The following is a 25,347-nucleotide window of genomic DNA, read 5'->3' on the forward strand; positions in this document are numbered from 1 at the left end:
CTTGATTAACTTTTCTTGAGAGCTGTCTGCTTCTTCTTGATTATCGTGAAAGTAGGAAGTGAAGAGGACTGAAGAGGAAACAATTGAAGGGATAGAAAACGTTTACGCATGAAAAACATTTATAGAAAAAGCTAGCGAATTCGCTAGACAATTCTATTGAACTTTCTGTTAGTTTTCGCCGATTCTAGTGGAATGAATTCGATTTTTCTCTACAATGTATTTTATTGAGATATTTTGTAGAATTCTGCAGAATTTTGTAGAATTTCCACTCAACTTTTACAAGTTTTTTTCATTCTATTTCAATTTTTTTCATGAAGAAAATCAAACAATTGGAAAAATTTATTTTCAAACCAATATTCAGGAAAAGGTAAAAAAATTTCATGTTGAGGCAATATTGAATTCAATGAATCATTGAATTGAATTTAAAATATAGCGTCACAGAAATTCCATTCCAAAAAAAATTAATGATCCATTAGCAAAAATGTATTGACTATGCTGTGACCAAACCAATTTCCTACTTGTTTATCTTTATTTGTTTTGTGGGTAATATTTCCCATTAATGGCTCCTATTCATAATAACCTTGGCGTTATGTGAATAAAAAGTATGAATTGATGTGAATGATAACTATAAACTATAAATACAACTATAACTATAAATTATGAATTGATAATCAGTGACTATTCTCCTAGCATCAATTAGCGGGGCAATGAGTAACTGAGTAATCTTTGTTCACCTTCAATTATTACGGACAAATTTATAAAATAGGAATAATATTTATAAAAAATGATTTTCTTGAATGGGAACTTTGGGACTTTGCCACGCCCCTTTTTTGAATCGACCAATCAGATTGTCGAAGAGAAGGATGAGTGACCACTTCTCATCCTCTCTCTCGGCACGGTTTCCTCACTATGGAACTAAATGGCGAGGAGCCGTTCCAGTATACTTATAGTTCAGTGGTTCTGTTTAGTAACGTTCTGTGTTAGGAATGTGAAATGACTGTCACTTTTCAATTCGGTCAGGTCAGGCAAAATTGACCGTTTTCTGACCATTTTCTGACACCGAGATAATTCCCCATGCAAAATGATCGTCATGAACAACCAGCGTCAAAAATTTGAGAAAATGACCAAAATTCCTCTATATAGATGCAAATTGACGGTCATTTTCTTTTTGGTAATTTTTTCGGTCAGATTTTTGGTTATTTTATTTCATTAGTTAGGAATTGAATCGCATTTCATAATTTAAAGTTAATGTTTATTGGAATGAATTACAAAACAATCATAAATTCGATACTCGAGATCACTCATGATAAACTCATGAACTTAATAAACGTCAAGGAAATTAATTAAATATATATCTCTGTATATATTATGTTTTTGGTCAAAAACTTCATATTAAATTAGGAGGATGCTGGATGAGGCTCGTCTTCAGTCCGTCACTCCTTAATTCTCATAATTGCTACCTCATCTAGCTCGCTGAGCTCTTAACCTGAATTGCTTGCTGAACGAATTTTGTTATCTAGTGTCGCATAGACCCCTAGTGGCGACGCAGGGTCCCTATGATCGCCAGCAACCTTGCCGACACCGAGTAACCGAATAAAAATTTCGGTGTATCATCTATATACATGAGAATTGACCGTCAGAATTGGTCATTTTTCGAATTCTGACCGAATCGTCAGATTTATGGACATGGTAATTTATACTCGAGTGCGCATGCACAGAGGGAAGTCATGCGTACGCACGGTGAAGAAAACAGTTCCATCTAGAGATGCAAAACGACCGTCATTTTTTAAATTACTTCATATGACCAAAAAATGACGGTCATGTGACGCACAAATTTTCCAACTACAAATGATTGTCACAAATCATTTGTAATCAAATTGTTGTCAAACCATCTATATAGTTGCATAATGACGGTCATAACTAATTTCAAATTTGTGACGGTCATGAATAAAACAAAATAGTTTCATCTATATGGATGGAAAAAAAACGTGATTTCCATTTCAAAATGCAGATTAGGCCAATACAAAAGGAATTGAACTGAACATTGACCGAGAAAAAAATAAAGTTTCATCTGTATAGATGAAAAATGACTGTCATTTTTTCTTAACAAGTTGCGACGGTCACAGAAGGGGGAGGGGGAATGTGACAGCCGTCATGAACGCCTCGTCATGTGACCGTCAATGACGTCACATGACCGTCATATGCCGGGTCATGTGACGCATTTGCATCTCTAGTTCCACCTTCGTTTGTAGATTGAACAAACATCTAAACAACATAATTATCAACTGAAAACTATCAATAAAGATGAAGAACAATATTTATTGATGCTATATTCGATTTTTGAACGATAGTTTGCATTTTATCGTTGTAAAATTGTGGTTTTGATGGACTTTTTGAGACAAGATTTTGTTGTTAACTGGTGAATCTGTTGACCTGTCAAAATAAGTGAAGTGTTTTCACCTCGAAGATGATGAATATTCACAAAATAAGCTCCAAACTCTGCAGATTATGTGGGAAAGAGAAGGCTCGAGGCACTGATGTATTCAAGGACAAGATAAAGGGGGCAGTCCTGGTTTCGATAATTAATAAATATTTTCCAAGAGAGGTAAACAACGGTGTGACAGGTCTTGTTGGGGGGATTTGTCTGATTGTTAGGAGATTTCAATTGTTTCCGAATGGAAGCTTTGTATTTATGTATGTAGGCTTTTTTCTTCAATTCTTTTTTGGAAATTTTCTTATAAGGGATCAATGGAATTTTATAAAAAAAATTTTTAATGTAGACTTTAATAGGTTCTATTCATTGACACCAATTAAAATTCAATTCTTCATACAGATTTGAGAAAATTGATATATCTCCAAAAACGGATTTTTCAACGGTCGCTCCAAAAATTGTCACCAAAATGGAATTAGTGATGGCTCAAAAAATTGATAACAATACCCTCTTGTTTCTATCAGAATATGATGGGGGTCGTACAATTTGTTGTTGAGTTACAGCAGATTGTTTATGCGATTTGAAAGAGAAAATGGGATTTTTCATGATTACTGAAAGAATCATCAGTAATAGCAATTAAATCAGGGCTTGAAAAGTATATTTCAATGGCTTCTTAATCCAGTTGAAAAACGGTGAGAACAGCATCATTGCTTATCAAGTTACACAATATCGTCATGAGCTTTTTATATAAAAATCTCTATCTCTATTAAACTCAGGTAGCAGTCTATTATGTTGAATACTTATTCATATTGATTCATGGTTCCGACTAACTTCTGACAGAACCTGGGTTAAACTCTGGCTAAATCCTGAATAAACCCTGATTAAATCCCGGCTATACACTGATTAAACCTTGATTGAACCTTGATTAAACCCGGACTGAAAACGAATTCGAGTCATGAGAGAGTCTGAATGTAGAATTATTTGACAGAACGAAATAATGCGAAAAATTTTGATGGCATTTCAATTGATGATAGCACTATGACATGAAAAAATAGAAGAAGAGTATAGTGACATAAGAATTGAAAAAAGAGAACCCGTTCGGAGGCAAATTACTAATTTATTAGCAACAATAACTATACTCATTTACAAAAAAATGCAATTATGCACTTGTTGGAGAATTTTTACAGGTGATCAATGTCTCGGAGTCCGACAATTTTTCGAAGTACGTCTGCATGGATTGCGAGCAGAAAATCTGCAGCTTTGATGAGTTCTGCTTGATGGTGGCTAATGTGCAGAAGCAGCTGACCGCTCCATCGATTGAAATCGATTTTGCTGAGGTGAGATATTGTCTTCTGAAGGCATACCGACATCATTGCGATTTTATTCATCTCGAGGTAGATAAAAAGCATTTTACAGATTTCCTTCGGTACAAAAGATCACTTAGAAGACATTAAAATACGCGAATTATAAATTCTTCTTGAATTTAATCAATTGATTCCATTTTATCTAGAAGTAATTCATTTATATTTCGATCTTTATTAATTTGTTAATACATTCGTTCATTTCTAGGTTTATTTGAACAAGTTTTTATCATTCCACGTCAGTTTTGCGTTATTTTCATTATTATTAACGTATGAGGGGTTTGACGCGCAAATAAATAGAAAGTCTCCAATTATTAAAATTTAATATTCAATGCAGAATTAAACCGGAGAAAAATTGACAAACTCTCGGAGAAAATTGTGAACTTCTGTTGGAAAATTCGATTGGATGATATAATAATGTTCTTTGTACGTTTAAGGACATGTTGAGCCACTTTAAAGAGACTGGACTCCTAGAGAAAGATCGTACCGAGCTGAGAACTGACAAAAGACTTGCTTGTGATCAGTGTGCCAAGACTTTCCGATGTCAGGCGCATCTAGAGAGGCACAAACGTGTTCACACTGGCCAGAGACCATTCGTCTGCGACGTAAGTGTCCCAAAAAAAAAACAAAACTCAGTCCGGAATGTTTTTTCCTTCAATTAATTAACCACTCTGGAATGAGTTTGCAAATTTATTGGTTCAAAGTAGTATGAATACGCTCCAGTTGAGTCGTTGAGTGTAAATTACCTTTGCAATTTCAATTTCCGTCTACTCTGGTAATGACAAATGAGTCAATTGTCAAAACTAGAGCAACTGTCATTCTGAATTTTCAATCTATTAGAGATTCAATTTAATTTAATGTTCAGTTTTACTTATAAGTTGAAAAATCAAAGCTCCCATTGGAATATTAATCATTGATTACTACAAACATGAGTTTCCTGGAACTTCCAAAATGAATAAGGCATTCTCTCGTTTTTATCTCATAATCACTTTAAACTCACGTCATTGAAAATGCATATGAAGCTGTTGCTTAAATTCCCATGAAATTCCAACAGTATAATTTACTTGATATTTTAAAAGAAAAAAAATTCACGAAAGTTCATTTCACTTCTTTACTGAAATGACAAGTGGCCCATCGCACAGGTGTAAATCGAGTATAATTTTTTTGCTGATAAGTAGCAATTTGCTTCTGAATGGATTAATCGAATTAAGGCCCGGGTGTACTATCTTTCGAAAGTTATCCGATGTTTGTGTTCATCTCTCGTCATCTGAAATTGTCAATCGAGTCCTGCATCATGCAGAAGCTTTGAAAAATTATGAATGAATAATCAAAAAAAAGTAGAAGAAATTCTTAATTTTTTCAAAGAGCATTTTTAATTTGTATTCAGAATAAGTTGAATAACAAGAAATTGAAAAATGTATCTGATTTACGGTGACAAATGGCGGCCTGTCACCCAATACCATGCAGGGGGAAGACTGATTTCGTAAATCTTTTCCCACACTGCACAGAGACATTTATTACGGAAAAGGCTTTTTGAAAAAAGTTGTAGTATTTTGGAGAATTTTTTAATCACACTTTTATCACATAAAAATGGCAGATGACAACATACCAGTATTTTGAAAATTGAGATACTTAGCTGTCACTTCCCATGAGGAGTTAGTGTTTTGTTATCCACCATTGAAAATGACAGCTAATAGATAATTTGCCACAGCGAATTATATATATGTAATTTCCATTTTTTTCAACTCATTCTGAATCTCAATTAAAAACGCTCTTTGAAAAAGTTCAGAATTTTTTCTATTTTTTATCATTCTATCATAATTTTTGGGAATTTCTACATGACGAAAGATGAAAAAAATCCAAATAACATTCGAAATATAGTACACCCGGGGCTTAAATTTACAAAAAGAAAATAATAAACCAAAATTGTTCTTTCCAAGACGATGTCCAAAAATCTGAACCTTCCAGATCTGCAGGATGTCCTTCAACCAGCCGGAGGTCCTGGGCAGACATCGCCAGAGTCACCAAGACAAGAAGGAGTGGCGCTGCAACACGTGCCTGCAGTCCTTCCGCTTCAAAGTCTCCTTGAAGTCCCACATGTTGAACTGTCACTCGGACCTGGACGCCTCCCTGGACCGCTTCGATCACTCCCTCACGTGCACCGAGTGCGGGAAGACCTTCGCGACGAAGTACAAGCTCCAGAGACACATGAGGTGTCACACTGGGGAGCGCCCCTTCAGCTGCAACTACTGCCATCGACAGTTTTCCCAGACTGGAAACCTCAAGCAACATCTCCTGAAGTGCACGAGGTCATCACCGATGATCCAGGAGGCGATCATTCCTGTTGGTGATAACGATCCTGGGGAGTTCCTCAACGAGGGAATTGCGAATGAAATTAGGAACGAAAGGGAGATAATTAATGAGAGAACGTTGAATGATTTTGAGCCTGTCTACATCACTGAGAGCGAAATCCAGAAGACAATTAACGAAACTATTAATGAGACGATTAATTCGAGCAATGACCCCAGCACTTCTTCCTTCCTCAAGAGCTATGACAATCCTATTTACATCGACGAGGAGATTGAAACTATTTTGGATAGGGATTTGGAGGAACTAGGGGGGAGTAAGTACGACGGAGGAGGGGGTGAGAAGCTGGGGATGTGTCTGAAGCAGCCAGAGACGCCTGAGTTGCTTCACAGTTTATTGTACGATGTTTAATTAATTTATGATGGATGATTCGAGGGATACTTTGATTAGTGCTGTGTTTTGAAGAGTATCCAAGTGTTTTTCTTGCAAAAATTATATAAAAATTTGTTGAAACATTGGAAGATAATTTTCCTATTAATCTTTGAACGATTTGCAATGTTTTTTAAGCAATTAATTAAGTTAATAAAGTCTAAAAATCATCATTTCAATCGTTCAAGTATTATTTTGTCCTGAAAAAAGCTGATCGAGGATATTCATCACTTCAACTTTTTGCTTCTCCAATAATTATTTAATTATTCGAGTCATTACATACAGCCAATTGGCATACATTTTTCATAATCATTTGAATGACCCCTAGATAGCTTATATACACACGTATGCTTAATAAATGCTTTAATATACCGTGAAAATAATAAAGAAAAAAAAGTACGACTTATATATTGGATATATATTACTGGAACTGTTACGATAATCAAACTTTCATCGTCTCATCTCTCCCGAGAGCTCCCCTATGACTTAAACTTTACTATTTGATTATTTTTGGATTAAGTAGACGAGTAAAAACATCAGTTCACCCTTCTCTACCATCTCCCATTATCCTACCCTTATTTATTCAATATAACGTCCAATACTCAACATTTATCATCGACTCCATCCAGCCTAGGCTCCAGAACCCATCGATGTAATGAATTCCAAGAGGAAAAAAAATAAAACAAAGAAAATGAAGAAAAACAAAATTAACTGACTTCCTCAGCTGAAGACTGTCATATTTTTACTGTCATAAATTTCAAAAAAGATCTAAAACATCAAGTTCATTAATTAAACAGTCATTTAATGAATTGTTGAATTAATGAATTGAAAAAATCTCAGTTTCGTGTAAAACAGCGGGAAAAGCTGCCAATAAATTTCCAAAAACTGATGTTTTTACCAATGAAAAGTGAAGAAATCAACGCAGAATATTTAATTGTCCAGTATTGGTGGCATAAACCATGCCCTGGCCAGGCTGTGGTGCCCACCTGATGCAATTAAGACTAACATGGCCAGCAGTCTCTCTATTGGCCTGCTGCAACTCCCTCAACAGCACCATTGTCTTCTTATTATCCTTGACCCCCCTATTCAAAGAATTCATGATAAAATTAGTCAAATCGCCGCGAAGATTGTTGATAAAGTCATTGTTTCTCCTGTCGGTGGGCAAATTCATGATGTAATGAAGGCTGGGATCTGGTGGGCATCTGTCCTCTTCCTCCTCCTCCTCCTCCTCCTCCTCCTCCTCCTCCTCCTCCTCAGGGCGATCCACGAATTTGTAGATGAGGGCCATTGGAAATGGCCTGGAGGGTGTGTGGACTCGACGCGATGCCAATCCCACCAGGAGATGCTGACGAGTCGGTGACATTGACAGGGAGACAACGGTCTGATCCACTTGAGTAGAGTAGACACGCTTTCCTAGCGTTTCCCATTGGAGACTGTAAACACCTGTAATCAGGGAATTCAATGTCAAACTGTTGCTTCTAGAGGGTGAGACTATCTCTCTGTACTGAGAAAAAAAATTCAGTAGCGAAGTGGTCAAACGGCTCAAGTCAATAGGGAACTTGCATAGAGTCCACTTTTCGAGTATTTTTAAGGCCCGGATGTACTAGCTTTCGAACATTATCTCGATGTTTTTTTTCATCTTTCGTCATCTGAAATTGTCAATTAAGTCCTGCATCATGCAGAAGTTTTGAGTAATTATGAATGAATAATAAAAAAAAAGTAGAAAAAATTCTTAATTTTTTCAAAGAGCATTTTTAATTTGTATTCAGAATAAGTTGAATAACAAGAAATTGAAAAATGTATCTGATTTACGGTGACAAATGGCGGCCTGTCACCCAATATCATGCAGGGGGAACACTGATTTCGTAAATATTTTCCCACACTGCACAGAGACATTTATTACGGAAAAGGCTCTTTGAAAAAAGTTGTAATATTTTGGAGAATTTTTTAATCACATTTTTATCACATAAAAATGGCAGATGACTACATACCACTGTTTTGAAAATTGAGATACCTAGCTGTCACTTCCCATGAGGAGTTAGTGTTTTGTTATCCACCATGGAAAATGACAGCTAATAGATAATTTGCCACAGCAAATCAGATATTTGTAATTTCCACTTTTTTCAACTCATTCTGAATCTCAATTAAAAACACTCTTTGAAAAAGTTCAGAATTGTTTCTATTTTTCTTTTATCATTCTATCATAATTTTTGGGAATTTCTACACGATGTACCACTCAATTGACAATTTTGGATTACGAAAGATAAAAAAAATCCAAATAACATTCGAAAGATAGTGCACTCGAGCCTTAAGTCATTATCAATATTTATAAAACATCTATAAGTATATGAAGTTTAACAAATTCGATTTCTTCATTTTCACAACGAATAGATAAGCGTGCGCGAAAGCGCGCGCACAGGTCTATTATAAAAATTCAAATCGACTTCTGGTGATGAAAATTTGGTACTCGAAATTAAGACTCCAAAGTTAAGTCTCAAGGGCCTAAATAAGGGTCACGAGGGTCAAAATAAGGATCATGACAAATATCAAGCAAAAAATCCTGCCAACGACTAATTTACATTGAATTTTCATCTGCGTTGCTATTGACAGGAAGACAACAGTCTGATCGACTTCAGCCGAGTAAACGAGTTCTCCCAGTTTCCCATTGAACACTATAAGCACCTGTAATCGACAAAGTCAAATTCAAGCATCATCTGTATGAGACCTATCTTGTAACTGGGGGAATTTCCGATTCAAAACAGTAGCTGACGATCCCTCTATCTCAAGTTGTTGCCAAGTTATGCGGGGAAAACTTCTGAATTTCTGAAGTCATCAGGATATCTCGAAAGCCACTGGAGTGAATTGGGTCGTCTTGCTGAGTTTTTCAACGAAAGTTTCCCGGAGGATTCATTCACAAACACTTCTTCCTCTCTTCTCGCGTTTTTATCTATACAGTGGACTCTCCTTTATCCGCAGGCCTCGGGACTCGGTCGTGACGTCATTTCATGTGAAACGCAGATAAAGGAACGTCCCCACTCCTCCAGTTTACAGCAGCATTAGAAGAGGAAAAGTGTCGAGAATAGTGGGGGGGGAATCGTGGCAGTGGTTTACATTTGTGACCCACTGCGCATTTCATAGCGCATGACGTCAAAGAGAAGGATGCACGATAGATATGGAGTGGTGGAAGGTTTTTGAGGGGCAACAGGCCTTGAGGGGAGTGAGCGCAGATTACGGAGTCGGCGGATAAAGGAGAGTCCACTGTACTGCAACTGTGAGTTGAATTGCACTGAGGGAGACCAATTTCTTCCGGTTTTTATGGCTTTTATTTTTACGTCACATGTTACGATGTTGCGACAGGTCGGACGCTCGCGGCTCTTAGGAACCGTAGAAGAGGTCTGACACTTCTGACCTTTTTCACAAAAATCAAAATAAGAAATCTCCTAAAGCCCACGGCGATGACCCTTAAAACAGTTCTCGCCTACTCTGACTCTTGAGACTCTGAACCATGTAGGGTTTTTCCGTCATAAGTTACCATTCTGCTAGATCCCTGACCCTTGTGGCCCTTAGAAACAGTAGAGAAAAATCCCCTCCTTGCTGACCTTTTTTATTAATAAATTCAAACCCTTATAGAGGTTCTCTGACCCTTAAGGTCCAATCGTCTAGTTGACCTCCATAACCATTATGGTCCATTCTGACCCTTGCGACCCTTGAACTTCCAAAGTTTCTACGGCATATGTTGCACTTTTGCATTACACCTTACGCTCGAGATACTCAAGACCCGAAAACAAAGAAAAAAACGTCTGACCCTTACGACCCGTTTCCAAAACATCAATTCCAATTTTCATAAGGGTTGTGTGACCCTTACAATAGTTTACCTCCGTTTTTCTGGTTGACATTGATAACACCAAAGCCAACCAGCGCTTTGATCCATTCGGACCCTTGTGACCTATTTTTTAGATAGCAATTCGATCTACCGTAAGGGTTTCCCCGACTCTTCTGATCGACCTTGACGCAAAAAATCTCCTAAAGCCCAAAGCGTTGACCTTTACAACAGTTCTAGTCTGTGTTGACGCTTGTGACCCTGAGCCATTCAGGGTTTTTCCATCATAAGTTACCATTGTGCTAGATCTCTGACCCTTGTGGCCCTTAGAAACACTAGGAAAAAATCCTTTTCTACCTGCTATTTTTTATTAATAAATTCAAACCCTTATAAAGATCCTCTGACCCTTAAGATTGTTCTTCAATCGTCTGCTTGACTGCTATAACCATTATGGTACATTCTGGCCCTTGCGACCCTTGAACTTCCAAAGTTTCTACGTCATATGTTACACTTTTGCATCACACCTTAGTCTCGAGACCCTCGAAACCCGAAACAAAGAAAACAAGTCTGACCCTTGCAACCTGTTTCCAAAATATCAATTCCAATTGTCATAAGGGTTGTGTGACCCTTACAATTGTTCATCTCTATTTTTCTGGTTGACTCTGATAAACGTTTCGATCCATTCGAACCCTTGTGACCTATTTTTGAGATATCAATTCAATTTACCGTAAGGGTCAACTCCTCTAACTGACCCTTGCAACATTTTTGATCCATTATGTAAGATTTGACCCTTACGACCCCCCACAATAAATACCCCAAACTCACCTACAGTAGTAGTAACATTGATCCTGCCAGAAGGTAGCACAGTAGCCAGATACTTTCCATCGGAGGAGATATCGATACTAGCGTCATTATGAATCTTGCACTCCCTCACAACGATATTTTTCTCAGGATCAGTGACATCCGGTATTTCAGCATTGGAGAAGTCCCACGCTTGAACCCTGTAGCTGTGAATCTCAAGAGCATGCAGCGACATGGAGACCGGCACCTGGTCCCTGATCTCGATCTCATCCGAATCATCATTCCCCGGATCAGGTCCAGGCGCTCCTGCCGCTCCAGCGGCCATTCCAGCAGCAGCAACATGTCCAGGATGTCTGGAGTGTGAGAAGCTGCCCCAGCTGATCTGGGGCATCCAGGGTCTGGGAAGGGTCCTCGCTCTCCCTCCGAAGATCCGCTCACCCTCAGGATTATTGACAACCGTAACGGTGGATCCTGAAGAGTATCCGGGTAGTGACGTAGTCAGCCTGTGATTGGCAGCGCTCCTAGTGAATTCATTGAAAATCCTCCTAGCATAAGCAGCAGTGGATGAACTCCTCGGTGGAGTACTCCGCGCATTCAAATTATTGAAATCACTGACAGGAACATTGTTGACCTGAACAACAGGAACATTGAAAGGCCGGGAGTTATCCCTTCTATTCTGTTCCTCCCTGTTCTGTTCCTCCCGCCGTTCCGAGGAATTCGATTCCCCCACCCTTGAGTTCGTCCGCGAATTCCATGACTGAAGCAGCCTCGATGATATAGGTTCCAAGAGCGACCTCAGGCGGTTCATCCTGGCAACCCTGGCAGCCCATCTACGAGCCCTTAAGGTCCCCGCACCCTGTGGCCCTTGCCTCAGAGACTCCTCCAATCTGGTCACCAACGTCGGATTCATCCTTATATCGAAAATCCTCGAGGTCGACTCAGTGTGATTTCTCTCTTTCAGCTGTTCGCTTATAAAGCTACGTTGGCATTGTCGCATTAATTCCGCGTCGAAGGATGGTGGAGGGCCTTCTTGATTTCCCGAAGAGGTCGAAGGAATCGATGAACCTCCTCGAGACGATGATGCACCTGAGTTCGATGGGCCATCGATGATCCCTCCCATCTGGGCAACATCCTCGAGATCACTCATGTCATTGTCCTCCCTCGGAGTGATCGTTGAGCTCTGATTGTTCTGCCAGATGTTCTCCTGCTGCTCCGAGAAGAATATCAACGTCTGAGCGGTCAGAAGATCTATGAGTTCTAGGGCCTGACGAATTATAACGAAGATGCATCTCAGCTGGAAGTACCTCTGGTAGTTCCCGATCCTCCAGAAGTTGAAGCTTGAGTAGTGGTCTGATAGCAAGCTCCATGCAGCCTCCAATCGTTGTCTTGCTGAGTTGTGAAGAACCACGCGGTTCTCATGGGACATCTGCTCGCTGTTATCGTCCTCGTTTCTTTCGCTTCTCGAGACAATCCGCCCGTCATTAGGAAGGGCGTTGTAATGTTGGATCAGGAGGGTCGAGAGTTCCGCTACTTGACGATCCAGACCATTCTGGAGGATCCGTAACTGTGGTAGAATCGTTCTGGCCACGTGCCTAGCCCTGGACATCATCTGCATGTACTTGTTCATCCCGAAGTAGCTCTGGTTGGATTGAGCGTCGTCATCGGAACTTGAGTCGTCATCGTCAGAAGATCCGCCCTCTCGTCTATTCCAAATCTCTCGATTCCATTTGGACATTATCCTAGGCGCTGCACTCGCCGGGTTCAGAAAGTCCCTCTCCTCGATACTGGATGGTAGATTCGAATACGTGTGATCGTTGGTAGGATTAGGAGAGCGCGAGCGCATTCTCTCCCTAATGGGGTTCGAGTGGTACAAGAACCTGTGGAAAAACAGCTGCTCGAAGTCAGACTCCTCGGGAATTATGTGGGACAGTGCGTCGATGACTTTCTCCTGCCTCGGCTGGAGAAAGGGCTTGGAATTCGTGCGAGAGGAACCTGGAGCCTCCTGAGAGGTGCAGGGTTGGCTCGAGGAACTCTCGGTTGTGTCCAGTCGGGGCTTCTTGCAGCTGCTACCACCTTGCAGGCTTTCCTCGGAGTTCCTAGGGTTCATGGAACGGATCCCTGCGAGAAAGCCCTCCCACCTAGCCCTCTGACCACGGTAGTACCTGATGTCACTGATGAGATTGTTTAACTGCTCTTCTGGTTGATCGTTCGAGCGGTTCCGTGGCACCCTCCAGCCTCTGAAGTCCAACTCTTCAGGCGGTTCAGCTCTTCTTGATTCTGTGGAGGTCTGAGGTCCTGGGGCAGACCGTGCAGCCTTCAAGAAACGTCTTGGTGACTGCGGGTTAGAGGAACCTGTCTCGGAGCTGGTGATTGACGTCATGGAGGAGTCTTCATCAGAGGATTTGTCAACCTGTGAGGTTTGGGGTTCGAGAAAGCTTGAAGTGCTGGGTTGAGGCTTTTTCGCGTCGCTGGGTCCACTCGGTCCAGGCTGGGCCTTGTCAGCATCCAGTGAACGTTTCTTGATGTTCTCTCGAAGGCTTCTAAAGGGGAACAATGGTGGTTGTTCGTAACGGCTGGCGTTAGCTGAGACGGGAGATAGCAGTGCTCGGTCGACACCTTCGGAGTTCCTTAATGATTCTTGAGGTGTCACTGTGTCGATCGTTGGGACCTCGGGGGCCCTGTTTGGGGGAACTATCCGAATCCATCGAGAGGTCCATCTTTGAGAAACAGTGGGATTTGCCGTGGATTCTTCGTCGTGATTCGAGTCGGAGTTGCTGTTCTCCTCGAGAAGCCAATAACCATTCTCCGATTGCTCACCAACAGTCTCTTCCTCGTTTGAAGGACGAGTTGACTCGGCAGTGGGGACAGGCCTGCGAGGTGGTCCTGGTCTAATTGCCTCCTCCTCTTCGTCTTCTATCTCTTCCTCTCGATCGACATCTGTGGGAATGTTCAATGGAGGGCTGTTGTCCATTTCAACAGTCTCGCTGTTCTCAATGAATGTAGTACCACTTTGATTGTTTGAAGTGGAACTTCCGAAAATTGACTGGGAATTTGTGAGAGTCCCATACATTTGCCGGAAAAGGGATTTTATAAACCTTCGGAGCAAATCGTCGCGATTCTGAGCGCGGCTAGTGGCAGAACTTCTGAAAAGGGAAGGCTCATCGTCATCGTTATTCACAGAATTCTCTCGTGTTCTAGAGGATGATGATGAAATTCCATCAATTAGCCTTCTCAGTTTCAATCTATCTACTGCATTGATTCTCAGTCTTCTTAGATAATCATCAGTCTCCTCGTCTCGTGGAAATGTCTCTAAGGACGAAGCGCCTGTAGGTGTCTCTGAAAACGTCCGCATTCTGTTCCTCAGTTCTGCCAGTCGTTCACTGATTTCTTGCAGAGTCATCGGTAGATTCGTGGAGTCCTCGTCGTCGGGTTCGCTTGGAGTTAGACGAGATGACCCGGCGGCCCCTGATTCATCAGTGCCCCTAGCTCGTCTCCTGAGATCGGCTTCGCGGATTGCCTGGATGCTTCGAGCGTTAGCAATCATATCATCAACGTCGATTCCCGCCCCTCTTGAGGATGATGCTCCAGTTAGACGAGATGACCCGGCGGCCCCTGATTCATCAGTGCCCCTAGCTCGTCTCCTGAGATCGGCTTCGCGGAGTGCCTGGATGATTCGAGCGTTAGCAATCATGTCATCAACGTCGATTCCCGCCCCTCTTGAGGATGATGCTCCAGACTCATCAGACAGCACTCGAATACGCCTCCGAAGTTCTATAAGCCGCTCTTCAGCTTCTGCGTCTCTTCTCGCTGTTTCGAGACTTCGGTCCAGAGACTCCCAGGCTACGCTAGAAGTGCTTAAATACGGATTTACTAATCCCACGATTTCAAGTTCTCTGCGGAGCATGGCTCTCAACGATACTCTCTCTACTGTACGATGTCTACCCTCTATGTAGCGTAAGCTTAGACCGCGACGGTTATGTGGCGAGATCCTAGAAGTTGATAGACTGTCTTGAATACTAGACGAAGGCCCTGGGTTCTCGTTTTCTCGTCTTCTAAAAAGCCGATATTTCAGTCTCAACGGCAATTGTTGTCTGAACCTCTGAAGCCCTCTTCGAATTCTCGGATCTCCAGGTTCCTGAGCACTCGAGGATCTCCGGTTATTTTCGTCTGGAGTTCTATCGGATGGTGAAAGTAGGAATGAGCCAGAAGATCCGTCTTCGACGGAGGTATGACGAGGTTGCCTCCGCTCTGAAGACGACACTGGAGTTCTTGAAGGTGCTCCTGTCCCCTCATCATCAGCTTCAGGTCTCAATGACCCTTCAACCGAATTTGTCCTCAATGTTCTCCTTTCCTCGCTGGGTCTTCTCTCCTCTGAAGCCTCAGAACGCGAGGATGGTCGGCTCGGATTGCCTGCTCTCCACCAAGCTTGAAAGCTACCCTGTGCGGAATGCGAATTACTAGACTGCCCAACGCTTTTCCTCCTGACACTAGGCTGAAACGCAGACCTCGAAGAGACCGTGAAATTCGAAGCACCGGAGGAGGGGCCCTGGGTCGACTGCTCTTCGTCAGAAGATGCCGAGGAATCATTCGCCTCCACCGAATTACCAATCCTGGAGTAGTACTCCAATCCGCGTAGATAGCTCTCCGCCACATCATCGTTCAGTCTCCTACGTCTCCTGGAAGGTCCTTCGTTCTCTTCAGGACTCTGAGCTGATAATCTCCTCGTGGACGTTGATGTCGAGGGCCTTGTCCAAGTTTCCACATTCTGAAGACCCTCCGCCACATTCACATTATCAGGGAAAAGTGGATTCTCCTCAACAGCTCCCGATTCCTCATTATTAACGGGAATTGATGCCGAGTTCATAAGCACTCTTATTCTGTGAGTCATAGTGCAGACTCGACTGAATTCCAGCTCAAGCTTCGCCACCTCCTCCAACTCCTGTGCCAACGCATTTCGAAACCTACTATTGGTCTCATATTCTCGAGCAAACACCGTACTCCGATACCTCAGCCAATCCCTCAACAATCTCACTTTCCGATGTCCCAAATTCTGGTTCATCATGGTAGTCGCCAATGCTTGTCTGGACATCCTGAACCTCCCAATCTGACCGCGCTCGGCATTCAATAAGCGCGGTACCCTCAACCAACTACTAAAATTCGCTTGGATCATGTCAGTTATCTCCCTTCTCAATGATTCAATCATGGCCCTCAAGTGTCGGTCCACAGTGCGGTTTGTGCGATAGCTTAAGGGACAACTGAAGGACTCCCTCACTAAACTATCGTAATGGTATACAAGGTTCCTGTGACATAAGTTCCTATTGATCTCCGAATAGATCTCTATCAGACGTCTTTCGAGGGTTCTCGTGAAGAAGTTCATGTGGGGAGGAGCTGTGGGTGGCGGGTTCAGGGGTTGAGGATCAAGAGGCTGAGCTATGTCAGGAATGAACCAGTCTCTCGAGTGTCTGTCCTGGCTGCGACGAGTCAGGGGGGTTCTAGGGGGCTCTTCCGGCGCGTAGCTGTTGCGTCGGACCTCGATGGTGACGTTTTCCAATTGCGAGGATGGAGAGTTCTCAGGGGGATTCCCCGGAGTGAGAGCGATATCCCCTTGGGTCACGAGGTTGAAGAATGATCGCTCCGCCCTCCGACGGGCGTCATCGGCGTTCGCTGGCTCCGGGGGAACTGTTGGGGGAGGGGCCGCGGGGAAAGGTTCCGGCAGGGGCCCGGGCCCAAAAACACTCTCGGGGCGGTTCTCCTGCCACCAGCGGCTCCCGTGGTTCCACAAGTGGTACAAACGGGGTGTCGAGATGGGCGATTGGGTCCGCTCCGCGGTCGACCAATAGTCAGGACGGAGAAGGGTTCTGTTGGGCGCCTCCGGAGGCCGGTCCCACTGCGACTGCGTTTGCACTACATTACCGATTCCCGTTATCAATTTGCGGCCTGTTTTGTCGAAGGCCACGTAACGAACCTTCTCTTTGTCGTTGCGGGTGGTGGCCACCGCGAACGGCTCCGGCTCTGACCAATCCCAAAAGTGGATTTCATTGTATGTAGCGATCACCAGGAGGCGCTCGGTCGGGTGAAACGCGAGGGACGCGATTACGGTCTGGGACTCAGCGTTCCAGACCTCGGAACCTCCCGCGAGATCCCACACACGGACCTGACCACCCAGACAACCTGTGGCTATTATGTCGGTGGTCGGGTGGAACGCGATGCACCACGGGGTGCGGGGGTGGCCCGTTAGAACGCGAATGTTCTTGCCGGTTGTCAAGTCTGTTATGCAGACGTTGTGGTTACCATGGGTCGATGCCACTTTTGTACTGAAATTTAGAGAGAGAGAAACTTCATGGAGGGGTAATTCCTTATTCTCTGGGCATTGAGGGAACAACAGATTTATAGGATTGAGTTCATTTTTCGCAGAATCTTCTCTTCAGTTGGGGGATGAAGAGGATTAAGGATATCCAAGTAGTTCAGGCAATTTTTTCTGGGGGAAATTCCCTTCAGAGTTTGCAGAATAGACCAAGGATATTTTTTAGGCGCAGTATAAACTTTAGTTTCCGAACATATTTTCGAGAAAACGATTTTTGAAAGAATGAAATTTAACACATTACGTCCATAACAGTTGTATACTCCCACCTTCAATCCAATAGTTCAGTCTTAGAGCGTTTTCTCGTACACATAACCATATATGACTTTGTTCGTTATACTCTCGTTGTTTTTGCGACATTAAAAAACATAAGTTTCCGGACAGATAATTGCAAACAATCAAACTAAAAGCTTCTTGATTGGTACGACGGCCATATTGGGTGGTTTGAATCCGCGCGTTCCTCCCTTCTGGCAACGGTCTACTCAAGTGACTACTCGGACCGAATTTACGAGGTTATATGGAACACATGTGCAGTGTTGCCGCATGATCATTAGAGGTTAGACCAACGAGAGTCAAGTGTGAAATTGAATAAAATATTGTTCACAATATTCAAGCTGAACTCTTGCTTGAAAAAAAGGCGCCAATTTGAACGGAGTACTTGGATATCCTTAAGGTGTATTCCTAGACAACACGTTTTTCTTAAGGTATTTATGCCGCGGTCAGGGGGGAGGGGGTTGGAGAAAAGTAAAGAAATTTCATTATGAGAGGCATTTAGGGAAAAAGTCTTTATGGCTCCTTATCGGCAGTGGCGCCATCTATCGGAATTCTAGAATATTCTAGAATTTTCTAGAAAATTCATTTATGCAAAAAACAAGCTAGAAAAATAAAAGAAGGCTTGAAATATGTGGGAAAAAATAGAAAACTTATTGAAAAAATATTTCGAAGGCAAAAATGGAAGGCGAAAATATATTGAAAATTTATAATTGAAATATCGTTTTTTTTTGTTCTGCGAGAGAACAATAGATTCCCCTCTGTGCCTACCCCGCCATAAATACCTTAAATCTCAAATGAAATCTCTGATGTTCGACTACAAAAGTAGAAAAGCATGGAGAAAAAATAGCCAAAATACTTGGTCATCCTTGGAACTGGTCAACTCATAACTGAAGCGATGGCGAATGCAGAAAAAAAAATTACTGAGGACTGGTGAAAAACAATCAACTCACCCATCTGGACTGAAGACCATCAGAAATGTCGCCCTCGCGATTCCAGGCACGAAGCATTTCTGAAAAAACGTCAACCCTCAGTCTCAAAATCCCAAAATAAATAGGCTCTAGTGGAGAAAAGTGAACACTTTGGACTCTCTTCAAATGTTAATAACTCATTGAATTGATGACTCCAGCACGAGTTCAACCGACGAATTTATGTCTGAGTTATGAACATTTAAAGTAGCTCTCCCCTTCGGCCGGGCTATGCTGTACTTTTCGATATTTTCAGTTTTTAAATTTTTCAACTAAATTGCATGGAAAAAATTCGAAAAAATTCATACCCAGTCAGTATTATCTGAATTAAATTCCGCAAAATACTGATATTTTTTCAAAAATTTCCCTCTTATAAATAAATTATAAAACTTGTTTGCAAAACGATGGATTATTTTTTATGAGGTGTCAAGAAAATTGTTGATTTTTTCACATCTAATGAAAAAAAATTCAGATTTTAATCTTTGATTACAATGGAAATTTTGATTGTCACATAAAACACTGGGTTGAATCCTGATTTTTAAACATTTCTTCTTTGAAAAACCAAAACGATAATTAAATTGAGAAAAAAATTAAAATTCCGAATCTAATCGAGTTTTCTGCAATTGTTTTGCAGTTTTCATCTCACCGGCAACTTCAACTCACCATTTCCTCGTGATCTTTCAGAACCAGATTAGTCTCAGCGATGGACTCAAATTCTTTGGTGCTGGCACTAGAACTAGTTCCCATACCCACATCCCTGAACATGAAGCTCCTCATCAAATTCTCCACCTTCTTCTTCGGCTGGGCCTCCTTCTTCCGGCCCTCCTCCATTTTGATTCTCCTTTACAGAAGTATGAATAAGGTCCAGTTGAGGCATTGAGTGTAACAAGAAAAAAATAATTTCAAAAAGCCAAAGAAAAAATTACTCATCATTGATAATTTTTGCATGAATTCTGTGAATTCTATTGGCCGTTTTCAATCAATATCTCGGGATCTAAGGCGGATAGCAAAATTTTTATTATGACCTTTTTTGTAGAGCGGATCGAGATATACAAAAAAGGTTGATACGAAAATTTCGGTGTCTCCCTTGGATTCGGAGATATTCCTCGAAAACAGCGAAGAGCCAAGTCGACTTGAATCGTTTTAGCCCTTCGCTACTGAATTCTTTCTTCAATTATTTTTTTGAACAGTAGTCTTTCATTTGACTAGTGTGTTTCGATATAAGACGTGATTTCGGGGAAGGAGAAACATAAATTATTTATTACAAAAGTTTGATGCTTACGATCTTTTTTATATTGAACAGCACTATCAGTCATTTTTTCTGATTTTTTGCGATTTTTTCTGGAAGATTTTTGTAATCTTTTCCGTAAGCTCGAAAAGTTCATTTCCTCATAAGACTCTGGGCCTAGATGTGATTTTTTTGTGGGATTGATGGGATTCTTGTTTTTCTAGATAGAATTTTTTTCTGGACTGAGGATCCACTGAGATTTTACTTCTGACCCTTAATTTTTTGCTTTCAAATGGAAGCTTTGTAATCGTTCAAATTTAAGTTTTGGATTTTTCTGTTATATCGACCCGGTTCGATCTAAAATGAATGGATGGAATTGAATCTGTTTTTCTTCAATTGTAGGTATTGTTGATCCTTATCAATCGCCATTAATTAAAATTCAATTCATCGATTAGTTTTCTTAATTTTCGAACTTTTTCGAAAATCGGTTGTCCCACAATAACTAAACAAAAATGTTCTTAATTGATTGAATGATGGCTTAAAAAATTTGTTTGGATGTCCTTCTGACCGAGTTCGAAGATGAAGGCGATAGCAATAATCGTTATTTTGATTTATTTGAAAATTTGCAAAAATTTTGTATTTTTTGAAAATCACAATTCCGGGGATACCTTTGAATATCATGCTTCAAATGAATTCAATCATAGCTTAAAATGTTTGTTTTAATGCCATTAAGTCCAAGTTAAAAGATGATTACGATAGCTATATTGGTTGATTTGATTTTTATGATGATTGTTGAAAATTTCGAATTTTTCATGAATTTCCCCGAAAGTGAGCTTTCTGATGGTTTCTTCAAATGTGATGTTTCAAATTCATTCAAGTATGTATAAATAAACTTTTTCTATTAACATTTTATCGAAGGGCTGAGGGGAGAGATAGAACCGTAAAAAATACAATCGGTTGTACAGAAGAAAGGGATAATAAGAATAATGATGATGATAACATTCAACTAAGTTGAAAATCTGACAAAATTAGTTGAAAAGAAATCTTATTCAATTTAATAAAACGAAATAAACAATGAATTATACATGATAGAAGGAAATTATGTGCTAAATAACCATTCGCAAGCAAATTGCTAATTTATTAGCAAAAATAACTATACTGTATGCAACACAAGAGCAATTTCCCACTTGTTTCTAGATTTTAATCTCCTCCGTAACCTTGAAAGGTTCATTATCTTATAAGACTGTCGTTTTTGCACTTCTAAATTAATTGTTATCAATAATACTAGACTGCCCCTGGACCACGAACTCAACCAGAATGTTTCTATTCATTTGAATGTTCTCCGAATTCACTCCAGATTGGAGTCGTTAAAAATCAAGTTATGCTTACCCAACTTCAATGACAAAACTAAATCATGGGAACTCGAATAGAACCTGAGGATCACAACAAGAAATGGATGGGTTGAGCCGATTATTCTTTGAACAATGGCATCAGCTGACATCTTGTTCCCTCGGGTGCAACCGAACACTCGTGATGACTCACATTTACCCTCCCAACAAGATTATTTCCTCCATTTTTTTAAAACACCGAAGTCTCGAAGCAACAAAAAAATCATCAAAAAAATCTCCCGAAGTGGAGAATAAATTCCACAATGACGGGAAAATGATGGGATAATGGAGCGGCCCGAGGGAATTCTATTGGTGCAGCAAAAAAAATTCCGGAGCAATTTTCCGTTGTCGGAAAAGTCATCGTGAAGAGGGAAAATTCAGTCTTTCGGAGTTTATCAGTGGAAAATTATGATGCAGTGATTCAATTAATTTGGAAGGGTTTTACGAACCTTTGTGGACGTCCGGGTGTGTCAATTCCATCCAGAGATCATCTTCGGGGAGGTGATTCCGTTGGGGAAATTAAAAATTTCTCAGGCGGTGCTGGAGGGGTTGTAGAGGGGCCACGGGGCATTCACAATTTTTTATTTTGGGGTTTGCACTGGTGGGTGAGTAAATAAAATGCGAGTGGACTGGGGATTCACTGGAACTCCATTCCTGACCCTTCCAGAGAATCTAATGGGGATTTTTCGATCGATAGCGTAGGTTTCGAGGGGAATAGTGCGGCGATGAGCCGCGAGATGGCGAGAGATGGATGAATTGAGAGTGAAGTTTTTCGGGTGTTTGTGGTTTTCCGTGGGACAAGATGGAGGGTCAGAGTTGGACGAGTAAAATGCAACTGGTAATCTACGGGCTTTTGACGTGTAAAGAAGAAGTAGTTTGCCGGAGAGGTTTTAGACTTTTTTGACCGTGGGAGGAGGCGTGTCGCACGTGGAAGGGTCGAACGATGGTAAATGGAGGGAGATAGAAGGCCCTCCCATGTAGCCTCGCGAGGGTCAGAGGTTGCAAGGGTCGTACCTCGCGAGGGTCAAACAGAGGCAAACAGGACAATCGCAAAGGTCCAAGGATCATGAGGCTCAACGAGGAGAAGCAGACAGGAAAATCGCAAGGGTCAACCGATCATATATCGAGCGAAAGATATGAGAAAGCCCTCCCGTTTGACCCGTGTCCTCCTTGTCGCTCCCAGTCGACCCTTGAGAGTGTCCTGCCTGTACTCTGTCGTTTGACCCTTACGAGTTATGATCCTTGCGACGTTTGATCCTCAGATGATATGACTCTGATGACGTTTGACTCTCGCGAGGTATGACCCTTGTTACGTTTAACCCTCGCAAGGGACCCTCGTGAGCACTGATAGTTACGTCAGGGGATTTTTAATTAATTATTTACCGTTTTTTACCATCCATACGTCAAAGGGTCGAACGATCATAAATGAAGCGACATAGTTGGAAGGCTCTCCCATTTTGCCTCGCGAGGGTCAAACGTTGCAAGGGTCAGACCTCGCAAGGGTCAAACAACAGAGGCAGGCAGGCCAATCTCAAGGGTCAAACTACCACAGGGGTCAACCGGGAGAGGCAAACAGAACAATCGCAAGGGCTAATGATCATGAGGCTCAACCAGGAAAAGCAGGCAGGAAAATCGCAAGGGTCAAACGATCATATATCGAGCGAAATATATCAGAAAGCTCTCTCGTTTGACCCGTGTCCTCCTTGCCTCTCCCAGTTGACCCTTCAAATTGTCCTGCCTGTACTCTGTCGTTTGACCCTTGCGAGTTACAATCCTTGCGACGTTTAACCCTCACAAGGTATGACCCTCGTGAGCACTGATAGTTGCGTTGAGAGAGGTTTGATCAGTCATTTACTTTTTTTTACCATCCACTTTTGTTGGGAAAAAATTTAAAAACACATTATCAGGCATTTTGAGCTTAAAGGATGCGCGAGGGAATTTTCTTTTGAGGTTCGGGTTGTCTCTCGGGAAGAGAAACCAATCAAATTTGCAGGTTAATTTTTCTATCAGTGCAAAGTCGAATGAATTCCACACAGAATGACATTTTATAATTTTTAATCGACATCTTTATCGTTAAAAATATGGAAAGACGAGTCGTTTTTGCAAATTTAGAGGTTAAAGGTTTTTAAAAAATCATTGGATATCAAAATAATGTGACTTGTGCAACTCAAAAAAATGAAAATCTATATATTTTGTAGTCAATAGCCCTCCGGTATAAACAAGGCTCCTCTCTCCCTCTAAATTTCATTGTTCGAATCAAGACAAAATGGCGACCAGCCTCCACAAAATGGCCGACAATTCCATGCAGACACTTCTCTTACTTCTCCCCTCTCGTTGTCTCGAACCATAAAGCGAGCGAGGGGTTCGTGCAGAGCTGAAGGGAGGGGAGGGGGAGACTCCTCTGCGTCGCTACCTTTCCCGTCCCCTCGGCCCCCACCACCGCCGCCCTCGCCATTATGACAATCCATCGAACAGCAGTCGCCCGTCGGTCGCGGTGACATAAGTCTCGTATTCGTGAGTGTTTTTACGTTCCAATCGTCAAACTCATCAGCATTTCCTTGTTTTACTCAAGTAATTGTCGTGTGATGAACATAATAAATAACAGATATGACCATGAACACTAGTTATTGACGCCATTGGACCCGAAAATGTGAGAAAAATCGAGTAAAATTATGTTTTTTTCGGTTTTTAATTTTTTTGGCGGAAAAAATTGCTGAAAAACCTGTTTTTAAATTTTTTGTTAATAATCCTAAGTTTTTGCGGTGAATAAAAAAATATTGAGTGATTCCAGTGGTGATTTATCAACAATTGGTCGAAAATCTGTGAAATCCTTTGTTTAGTTTTTGTTTTTTTGGTTAAAAAGTGTAAAAATCCTTTTTTTTCCGTTAAAAAATCAATTTTCAAGCAACAATTGGACTTCTGGAGTGAAAAAAAACACCGAGTGATTTAATTCTTTCGTTTTATCGTCATTTTTTTTTAGTTTTCTGGTGGAAAATCGTTTTTCTGATATAAAAACAATTCAAGTGTTTTGATCCTGAGTTTTTCTGCGGAGGCGTCGGCCTATGGAGCATTACCTTCCCCTGTAGAAGGTAAGATTTAATGAAAATTACCATAAATAACGCATGAGAGCACTGAGTTATGCATCTCAGCGTTTAACGGCAGATGAATTTCACTGCTTTATGCCTTCATTTGTATTTTAATTCATAACGAAACAATGGAGCAGGGGAAAAAAAATTCATAACAGACGCGTTATACATGTGTTTACGATTGTGTTTATTATGTAATAGAGTGATACTGAGATTTTTATCGGTTGGGAATTTAGGGGTCACGGATTATCACAGTGATTACGTATTTTTCATCTCTTTTTAATTATTGATTTTCAGGGGTTTAGTTTGTCAAGGGAAAAAAATTCAATCATTAATTTTTTCTTTCACTTTTGTAATTATTTTTAATGAGTTTTTTATGCAGGAATTAATGAACTCTGGTTGAAGTTTTGGGTTAAGAACGTGCGGGGGGAATAAATAGAGGAATGGGAAAAAATTTTTCATTAGATGGAATTTTATTCCATGTTTTTTATTCTATTTATTTATTCGAGGCTTCAGGCAGACAAAAAAAAATTTTTCAGTATTGTTAAATGTCTCGGGAGAGGGAAGGGATCAAGAGACGAATTTTTTTTTTTATTTAGAGGATAAAATTTCCGATTTCAACCACTGGTTTTGAACCCATTTTGCCCCATTATTCTTAATAAACCAATGAAAAAACAGTTTTGACGCTTCGAAGCGTTTTTTTGGGGATTTTTAATTAACAGATGGGGCAAAATGGGTTCAAAACCAGTGGTTGTGATTGGAAATTTCCGTGGCTATGACATGACAAGATTTTTATGTCTAAATCATACCTTTCACTCAGAAGAATGATTTTTTTTTTAATTATGAATGAAAAACAATATTTTTTCTTGGAAATCTCGCCATTAGGGAGGGGTGGAA

At 41.0% G+C, this 25,347-nt stretch overlaps 3 protein-coding genes across 3 annotated transcripts in view; 2 read left to right on the forward strand and 1 right to left on the reverse strand.

Annotated features, from left to right (window-relative positions):
• The first annotated feature begins 2,210 nt into the window (after window positions 1–2,210).
• LOC107035926 (zinc finger protein 3) lies at window positions 2,211–6,707 on the forward strand. Its single transcript, XM_015253575.1, has 4 exons — window positions 2,211–2,605; window positions 3,619–3,768; window positions 4,230–4,397; window positions 5,761–6,707. Exons 1-4 carry the CDS (start codon window positions 2,468–2,470, stop codon window positions 6,508–6,510), a joined length of 1,206 nt encoding a protein of 401 aa, XP_015109061.1. The 5' UTR covers window positions 2,211–2,467; the 3' UTR covers window positions 6,511–6,707.
• Window positions 6,708–6,765: 58 nt separating this feature from the next.
• Window positions 6,766–22,015, reverse strand: LOC107035923. The gene is made up of 5 exons (XM_015253571.1): window positions 21,814–22,015; window positions 19,412–19,589; window positions 18,734–18,792; window positions 11,174–17,463; window positions 6,766–7,971 (listed from the first exon to the last, which is right to left on the reverse strand). The coding sequence occupies exons 2-5, from the start codon at window positions 19,577–19,579 to the stop codon at window positions 7,445–7,447; spliced, it is 7,044 nt and encodes a 2,347-aa protein (XP_015109057.1). The 5' UTR covers window positions 19,580–19,589; window positions 21,814–22,015; the 3' UTR covers window positions 6,766–7,444.
• A 2,059-nt stretch (window positions 22,016–24,074) lies between these two features.
• The window catches only part of LOC107035949, a 106,192-nt gene continuing 104,919 nt past the window's right edge, over window positions 24,075–25,347 (forward strand). The window contains exon 1 of the mRNA XM_015253617.1: window positions 24,075–24,453. The gene's annotated coding sequence lies outside the window, so the exon portion shown is untranslated. The remainder of the gene's footprint in view (window positions 24,454–25,347) is intronic.

This window comes from Diachasma alloeum, unplaced genomic scaffold, assembly GCF_001412515.2.
Source record: "Diachasma alloeum isolate Michigan unplaced genomic scaffold, Dall2.0 Dall_scaffold_00202, whole genome shotgun sequence".
Taxonomy (NCBI): Eukaryota; Metazoa; Arthropoda; class Insecta; order Hymenoptera; family Braconidae; genus Diachasma; species Diachasma alloeum.